Below are 9985 nucleotides of genomic sequence, written 5' to 3'. Positions count from 1 at the left end.
TACATGTAATACCTATATTATATGCATCATCATTTGCATATAACACGGAGTAGCGTCGCCTGTCCAACCTCGTGGGATTTCTCTGGGTCCTCCGGTTCTCCCCCACTGCTAACGACTTCTACACACAGGTGAATTATGTATTATAAGGTCCATAATAAGGCCTGTCATTGAGTCAATTGGCGTGGTTTCGATTTCCCGGTTGTACGTGGCAAGGAGTAGGGTCGCCTTCCAATCTCGTGGGTTTTCTCCAGGTCCTCCGGTTTCCTCCTACTGCTAAAGACCTCTACGCGCAAGCAAATTATTGAAATAAAATTGAAACAAATGTTAATCCCGAAATGACATTGTTTGTGTCGAGTGGATGTTAAATCTCTCTCTCTCGCTCTCTCTCTCTCTCTCTCTCTTAATACCTTTATATATTATTAAGCCATATATGGGATACAAGTAATACTTTTATCCCCTAAGCCATATATGGGATAAACGTAATACTTTTATCCCCTAAGCCATATATGGGATAGTAGCTTTAATTTAGATTGACTAGTACACCAGACGATTTCCGGTTACGATGTCTCTTCGTCTATTTAACTATGATTGAATGAATATGTATCCGCTTTCTAGGAATGCAATACTAGGTTATATTGAATAATCACTCCATGATCAGCCGGATTTTGTCGAATCAGTATCAAACCCGTCAGATGTCCGTACATAAAACGGGGAAAACTTGCTAGATTTCTGTATTTAAAACGGGAATACAGTAGACGTATATACACTAGACGTGTTTAATGCAAAGAACGATTGATATAATCCCTTGGTTTCGTGGAAATTATTGGACGATAACAAGACATCGAACCTCGAACCAGTACAGTAGACGTATTTACAGTAGACGTGTTTAATGTGAAGAACGATTGATATAATCCCCCGGTTTCGTGGAAATTATTGGACGATAGCGAGACACCGAACCAGTAATTGTGTGGATAGGTTGGTGGTTTATCAAGAGGACTACCGTATATAACAGAATGGATGGACTGGGGTTTAACGTCCTACTTTTCTGCACCATTGTTTGTGAAGCTTATTAATTACTGTCAGTAAAATCTCGGTAGATAACTCTATGGACCTAAACGTCACAGGGCTTTGAATATATCACAGATCACACTATGGACCTAAACGTCACCGGGATTTGAATATATCACAGGAGTATATTGTTAATTGTTAACTGTCATCATCCGTCATTGATATTAATTGAAAGCAACCCTTAACTTAGATATTCAACTTTATATTTAACCTTATTTAACATGGATATTAAACGGTATTCAACTTGGATATTAAACAGTATTCAACTTGGATATTAAACAGTATTCAACTTGGATATTTAACTTGGATATTAAACAGTATTCGACTTGGAGATTTAAATTGTGTATTAAACAGTATTCAACTTGGATATTAAACAGTATTCAACTTGGAGATTCAACCGTATTCGACTTGGATATTAAACAGTATACCTCATGGAGATTTAAATTGTGTATTAAACAGTATTCAACTTGGAGATTTTACCTGGATATTTAAAGCCATGCAACCGGGATATTCAATGTATATATTTAACTTGGATATTCAACTTCATATAAACTTGGATATTTAACAATAGCCAACTTGGATATTTAACGTTATGCAAATTGGATATTTAAATTGGATACTTAACGTCATTGATGTGGATATTTAACTTGGATATTTAACAACATTCAACTTGGATAGTTAAAGCATTTTCTCTTAGTTAGTTATGTTGGATAGTTAACTTGGATATTGAATGTCATTTAACTTGGATACCGTTTAACTTGGATTTTTTAAAAAATATCATTGAGCTTGGACAATTTAACTTGGATATTTAACTTTTATATTTAACAATATTCCCCTCTTTTTGTTTCCAATAATTTCTACCATTATCAAAGAAATTTAGTTTTTAGCATGGATGAGGCGACGTCATTTTATTAGGATGTCAGCAAAATAGATAGTTCTAAAACTCGACCCAGGTAACTTTCTGGACTAACGAGAACGACCGAGATCATGAATTCGACATCAATGACAAATATCAGCTACACTGAAGAAGAAATTAACAGCTATCTGGATCAATTGTGCCATGAAGCCAGACTTAGATTCATGCCTGCTATAATATTGGTTGGTATTTTAGGATTGATTGGTTTCGTGGGTAATACACTAGTTTTAATCGTATATTATAAATCGTTTAAACCTAAAGCGTCTCGGTCGTTTATTCTTTGTGTCGCGGTTTTCGATTTGACCACCAATGTCATCGTTATTCCCAATGAAATAATAGAGATGAGCTTCAGATACAGGTATCCTACAAATGGACTGTGTGTTTTTAATAATTTTATGAGGTATACAATGGCCTATGGCGCCACGTTATCTCTCGCTTTGATATGTATTGAACGTTATAACAAAATCTGTCGACCCTTGAAACGACAAATAGAAAAAAGAACGGCTTGTAAATTGGTTATCGCGTGTGTCGCCTCGACCATCATCTTAGGCATTCCAACGATCTTTCAATATAAAGGTAATGGGGTTGAAACGGATCGTGTCGGCATTCTGGGTCGAGTTTGTGAACCTAGTGACGTGTTGAAAGACTCGATACTACCCTTTATTCATTCATTTCTTCAATTAATCACGTGCATCTTGTTTGAAATCTTCTTCATTGTTTTATATAGTTTAATAGGATTCGCTATCTACAAACAAAGAAAATTTAGGCAACAATTTCAAGTACACGGGGCAATCGATAGACCGGAAGGCATGACTCTGGAAACAGGTAGAAAGAAAGTAACAAAGAGGCATAAAACGACGTTGATGCTGATGATCATAACTGCAACGTATGTGTTGAGTTTTTTACCTGTTATAATTATAAATACAGTGGATAGCGTTCTGCAGTTTAGAAATAACCTGAACGGTGCTAAGTTCATCTCATATATTATATTCGTTCGCTTATTCTATATCAATGCCGCGGTTAATCCAATTGTCTTTGGCTTCATGGACAAGCGATTCCGCGATGGCTTGATGACTTTGTTCAAGATAAAGCACAGATAAAAGTGGATGTGCCAGGATTCGGTAATAAGCCCTGGTAGGTGGGGCTCTGTCCCCTTCTCTCCCGGGAATATGGATCATTAATGCAATCAAAAGAAATAACCGTGTCTTAGGATCTACCAGATAAATCTAGCAACTGTTGACATTAAGAGAATTAAAATAACTGGAGATAATAGTTAGTGTCATTGGGTTATATTTGGGTGTATGATCAGAGAGATAGAGAGACATGGTGTTTAACGTCCATTGGACTTACATATTTCAATAATTCGCTTGCGCGGGGGGGGGGGGGTCTTTAACAGTGGTATGGAAACGGAGGACGAATTGAAACCACACAAATTGACTCAAATGACGGACCTTGTGATCTAATGCGCACGTGTTTACCCCCCCCCCCTCAACCCTCCGCCGGGTATGAGGGGGATTACTATCTTGATATATAGTTAAGGGGTATTATTATCTTAATATTATTTGATATTATCGGGATTAAGTTATATTTTACATGTGTTATATTTTACTCGTACTATTTTATATGAGAGGCTGATAGAATCTCCCGTATTTTGGTATATCATTAAGACCACATGCGTTTATGCGATAATGAATAATACTATTTAATTAATTATCTATATTCACCAGGCTATATATAATGACATACATTTGATGTACACTGTTCCACATGGAATCCTACACTTTGTCTAGAATGGATTAAATGTTAAATTTGAATTATGTATAATATTAACATCGTACTCATAAAGAAATGAAATGAAATGAAATGGGGTTTAACGTCCTACTGTTTTGCTCCGAACTGGGCTAATGAAGACGGGCATACGCCATACAGTGTGCTATGAGGGAAATTTTGCCCGGACAGCGGCACTACGGCCTACTCTTATATCGAATTCCAACTGTCAAGGGATCTTTAACGTGCACGCCAATGTGTACACGGGACCTCGGTTTTTCGTCCCATCCGAACGACTAGACAGCTATCCTTGTCAGCCCCTCCGTCCTGCATCACTGACAAGGGAGAACCACGCCGGAAAATCAGGATGAACTTTCTCGGCCAATGCAGGGATCGAACACCCGACCTCCAGGCTAGCGAGCCAGCGCCTTACCCACTTAGCCACCGTGATCCCCTACTCATAAAGAAGTATGATGTATAGGTAAAATGCCAAGAGCTAATTTACATGTGTTATCCTCCGTGTAAAGAAAATGAAATGGGGTTTAAAGTCCTACTTTTCTGCACGGACAGGTCTAATGAAGACGGATCCATAAAAGACCGCCTTCATTAGACCTGTCGGTACAGAAAAGTAAAATGTTAACCCCCATTTCATTTCATTGGCTTTCGATATAAAGGACATTGCATGCACGTACTACAGTGTGTTAGCATTATTACACAAAGGTTGCGTATAAACATTAGTACTTTGGCTTTTTACATATAGTACGCTATCCTTATTACACAAAGTACGTTCGAGTTATTTCCTAAAGTACGTTCAAATAATACATAAAGTACGTTAGCCTTATTACGTAAGGCATATTCGAGATTTTACATAAAGTAAATTAGCAATATTACATAAAGTACGCTAGCCTTGTTACACAAAGTATGTTAGTCTTTTTACATTAGGTACGTTAGCCTTTTTACATAAAGTATTTTAGCCTTATTACATATAGTACGTTAGCCTTTTTACATAAAGTACGTTAGCCTTGTTACACAAAGTATGTTAGCCTTATTACATTAAGTACGTTAGATTTATTACATAAAGTACGTTAAACTTTTTACATAAAGTATGTTAGCCTTGTTACATTAAGCACGTTAGATTTATTACATAACGTACGTTAGCCCTACTACATAAAGCTTGTGTATAAACATTAGTTAATATTTTATGTTTATTATTAAAGTATTAATTGTTTGTATTTGATTGATTATTGTTTATTTTATATTTTTATACAACTCATGACACACGCGGTAATGAAGGTCAGCTAAAATAGTATTTCCCAGACGCTCCAATACCATGATGCGGACGGATGAACATGTTTATATATCTTCGGAAGAAACTGGGATTAAACTAACTCCAGTGAACATCCTGACTGAATCACCTGTTTTAAAGGACAGTAATATGAATGGTAGTGGTACGAGATTATAATAGCAATTACCCATAAGACTCTGATCAATTGTGGTCTGTATCTGAATATATATTAACCACTAGTAGAGTAACCTCCCTTTATACAGATAATCTGATTAAACGGGTGACGACACAATGTGTGTTCTTGGACTCTAATTTCGTTTACACTGCACCACGAATGACCAATATAAGAAACATAATTATGTACATTTAAAAAAATAATTATGTGCATATACAAAAAATAATTATGTACATATGCAAAAAAAATATCTACATATACAACAAGAGCATCGCTACCGCTGCAATATACGTCCACATTCCTCCTTTGATTGATATATGGAATATGAAATGGCTGCACTGACTATAACATGGCAAGTGGCAAAAGAAGGCTGGGCGTTGGGTTTGTTTTGCCAAATTTACAGATTAAATATTAACAAAAAGTGGATGTGACACCGGTCGGGGCATGCACCAAAATAAATAGTTGCTGTCTTTGTGGTATAAGGAATAAATATGCCAAGTTCCAAGACGATCCATTCAGAATTCCAGCCTGCAGACACAAAAACACAAAGATTGGGCGTGGCTCTCTCTGCCCCTCGGGGTTGGACATGGACCAATATAAATAGGTACAACCTTCTGATGGATTATACTGAATTGGATCTAAATATGTTAATATTTCCCACCTGTAGATTATTTACAAACGAAGTATTAACAAAAAGTGGGTGTGGCACCGCCGAAGGGGGGCGGATCATGCACCAAAATCATTAGTTGCCGTCATTAGGAAATAAGGAATAAGTATACCAAGTTCCAAGATTATCCTTTTAGAATAATTAATTGTGGCCTTCAGACGCTAAACACAAAAATTGGGTGTGACTCTGCCCCTGGTGTCAAGACATGCACCAAAATCATTTGCTGCCGCCCTTCGTCTATAAGGAATACATATGCCATGTTTGAAGGTGATCCACTCAGAATTGCGGCCAGTATACGATAAACACAAAAATTGGGTGTGGCTCTGTCCCTAGGAGTCGGGACATGCACCAGAACCAATAGTTGCCATCCTTAGGCTACAATGAATACATATACCAAGTTCCAAGGCGATCCAATAAAAATTGTGACCTGTTGGCAACAAAAAGACACAAAGAGAAAATGCGTGTGGTTAAGGCCCTGGGGTCGGACATTAACCAAAAGCAATAGGGAAAATCCTTAGGGTATAAGGAATAGGTATGGAAAGTTTCAAAATGATCTGTTAAGAATTGCAGCCTGTAGGCGACACAAAAGACAGACAAAAATTGGGCGTGACTGTGTCCCAGGCGGTCGAGCATGCACCAAAAATAATAATGGTCATCATTAGGGTACAAGGAATAAGTATGGACAAGACGATTCATTCAGAATTGCGGCATGTAGGCGACACACAGGCACACATGGGGATTGGGCATGCACCATCAAAAATAGGGGTGTTCCTTCGGGTATAAGGAATAAGTATGCTAAGTGTCAAGATAATCCGTTAAGAAATGTGTCCTAGAGATCACAAACAAACAAATACAAAAAATGGGCGTGGCTCTGACCTAGGGGTCGGGCATGTACCAAAAACAATAGGGATCATCCTTACGGTATACGGAATAAGTATATGAAGTTTCAAGACAATCCACAGATACACAAACATCCACCCACACACAGTTGCGACGGCATAATACGTCCACATTATGAATGCGAGAGAGAGAGAGAGAGAAATGGGATTTAACGCCCACTCGACACAGACTAGGTCATTTTGGGACTAACATATGGTTTAATTTTATTTCAATAACTCGCTTGCTCGTAGGGATCTTTAGCTGTGGGAGAAAACCGGAGGACCCGAAGAACCCCCACGAGGTTAGACCGGCGACCCTATTCCTTGTCACGTACAACCGATGATTCGAAAACCTGCCAGATGACTCAATGACAGGCCTTATGATACAGCGCGCACGTGCTAACCATTCGACCCCCCCCCCCCCTTATGAATGCGAACGTATAAAAAGTAATTGCGCAATAAATGACCAAATCCCATATTTACATTGTATGTCGAACCATACATAGTTAAATACAGCTTTGGATGGGCTGTAATAATAAAATAAAACCAATAAAATCAAGTCAATATGACGCCCATAAAACTTTTTAAAGGTTTTAATAAGTTTAGTTCGCAAGTATCCCTGTAGTTGAAGCTTAGATGACAAATGCCTCGATCTACTTAAAAAATCAGAATAAAATGAACAAGCTCTCGCGAAACGGTTTAGTTGAGACACAAACACTCCATAAGCTGGTGATATTGGAATGTTACTACTAATAAATGGAAAGTTAACAATCGGAAAGTCAAAGTCATCACGCTTATCGTACAATTTGACACTAAGTTTATGGCAATTGTCAAAATCGAGACGCAGATCCAAGTAGGAAGCGTAATTGTCACTGTCAGTAGTGTTTTGAATTTCGAGCTCATCAGGATATATGAATTCTACATAATCACTAAATTTTGGATTATTCAGTGATAGGACATCATCGATATATCGATAAGTGAAATTAAAATGTCTGACTAATCGTTTATTTGATTTTACAAGTGCCTGTATGTAATCGGCCTCGTAGGAATAGAGAAACAAATCAGCAAGCAAAGGTGCACAGTTGGTGCCCATGGGGATACCGACCACTTGCTGATAAATTTCCCCTCCAAATTCAACAAAGATATTATCAATTAAAAAATCCAACATCTGAATTATCTTGTTGGCGGTGAATTTATTTTTGGAATCACTATGGTTCTTAACAAAATATGTGGAGTTTTAATTAACAACTAAATATTGATATCTAACATTTCCCGATTTAGATGAAAAGACACTTTGAATAATGTCTTTTAACCGGGCTTTTAATTTACTATATGAACAAATGAACATCTTTTTTCTGAAAGTTTATCATCAAATTATGCACAAAATTATACAGCTTAAAACATCGGTTGAGAAGTGTTCGGTTACATTATCTCGAGCGCTCGACTTAGTATCATAAAATTATGCAAAAAATTATACAGCTTAAAACATCGGTTGAGACGTGTTCGGTTACATTATCTCGAGCGCTCGACTTAACTATCTCGAGCGCTCGACTTAACTATCTCGAGCGCTCGAGATATTATTTTTGTTTTGCGTGTCCTAAATCAGCTACCGTATCCGGGTCTCTCTATTTATGAAATTAATTTCACTAGTATCTGCCGATGGAATCTCGTCCGCTATCCCTGGAAAAAATGGGGTGTCAAGAAAATCGTCGTGTGCTTTTGCCAATTTTTTGGACTTAGCCTTACTTTTACCCAGCTGCCTAGTCTTTGTCTTCAGTCTGACCAGTCTATTTTAAATGTGTTTTTCACCAAACGTCTCACAATCGTCATGTAAAGCAGTTATGATAGACCGATGCTCCGTAGTATAAGCCTATTTGTGATTTTTCCCATGGGTAGTTTGGTTACAGTGCTCAAATCATAGGGGTACTTGTCCAATCCAATGCTGGATAGCAATTCATCGGTGGACGCCATCTTGCAGGGCTCAGTCTCAGAACTAAGTCCGTCAATCTAGGCCTAAGTCTGCACTATAATTAAATAAGATACTATGATTATGAAAATGATTTACACCAAGTTACCGAAAAGTGTCTGGAAAATAAAGACTACAAATAAAACAATTGTTTCGGTTATGTTCCGGTCTCAAATAGTTCTGCGTATTTAGAGCTAGCAATTATTTATTTCCTAAAATAAAGAGAGCGCCACGTAAACGAAAGTTGTAACCGCTAAATAAAAGTAAATCCCAAAATGTTGTAATGAGTTTATCTTGCTTTTGAAAGTTAGAAATGAAACGAAGCTATTACAGCTAGCTCTGTACTTAAATCGCCCAAATCAAAAATTAAATCAAAGAGTGCAGTCAAAATTTTTGCTCACGTTCGCTATTAAAGTCGAAGTGCGTAAAGAGTGTATTTTTTACTCGGCTTTATATACCAATACATGTTTGTAAAATACCTCGTGTGGCGTATATGTGCTGCGACCTCCGAACCCACGTGCGCGGGACTAAACTTTGCTCACTTCAGAAAATTTCTTGAAGATGCAAACAAAGTGGGTCGGTTTTTATAACGACAAATAATTGAGTCTGTGAACCACTCTACTGGCAGTGGTTTGATGATGCCCTGGGGACAACATTACTCCTTGAATGCAAGCACCCAAGAATCAAATATAGAGCTTAGTATTGAGAACGGTGTTGCACCATTGATTTTGCGAAAACCACGCTGAAAATCCCGAGGAACCCGGGACCTCCTGTTCAGTGAACTACGCATAATAATTGACATTTTCGTAGGGGTGTTTAGCAGTGGGGAGGAAACTGGAGGACCCGGAGAAGATCAATGGCGAGGTTAGAAGGCGACCCTCCTCCTTGTCACGTACAAACGGGGAATCGAAACAACACCACTTGAATCAATAACAGACCTTGTGATCCAATGCGCACGCGCTAACCTTTTCAACTCTCTTGAACCTATTCAGGCCATAATATAATATAATGTAATATATAAGACAATGACGTTACGTCAGAGCATATTTATGAAACAGGAATTAAGTACAATAAAATATAACATCTAACACTATTAATATTCAATTTTCAGATTTAATGAGGGCATTTTTTAAATAAAATTCATTTCTTTACATTCTAATAAATGACTTTTCCTTGTAAAGACGGAAAACCTTGAATACACCTCGTCCAAGCATAATATGACTAAAATATCCTGTAGCAATTCATAAACCATTATTTTAAAGC

The 9985-nt window shown here is 37.6% G+C and overlaps 1 protein-coding gene across 1 annotated transcript; it reads left to right on the top strand.

The window, feature by feature from the left end:
- Window positions 1–661: 661 nt before the first annotated feature.
- Window positions 662–3826, top strand: LOC126824081 (cholecystokinin receptor). The gene has a single exon (XM_050553262.1). It carries the CDS (start codon window positions 2056–2058, stop codon window positions 3082–3084), a length of 1029 nt encoding a protein of 342 aa, XP_050409219.1. The 5' UTR covers window positions 662–2055; the 3' UTR covers window positions 3085–3826.
- The last annotated feature ends 6159 nt before the right edge of the window (window positions 3827–9985 follow it).

The sequence above is a fragment of the Patella vulgata genome, chromosome 6 (assembly GCF_932274485.2).
Source record: "Patella vulgata chromosome 6, xgPatVulg1.2, whole genome shotgun sequence".
NCBI lineage: Eukaryota > Metazoa > Mollusca > Gastropoda > Patellidae > Patella > Patella vulgata.
The sequence above is the reverse complement of the archived record's forward strand: the minus strand, read 5'-3'. Positions and strand labels throughout refer to the sequence as shown.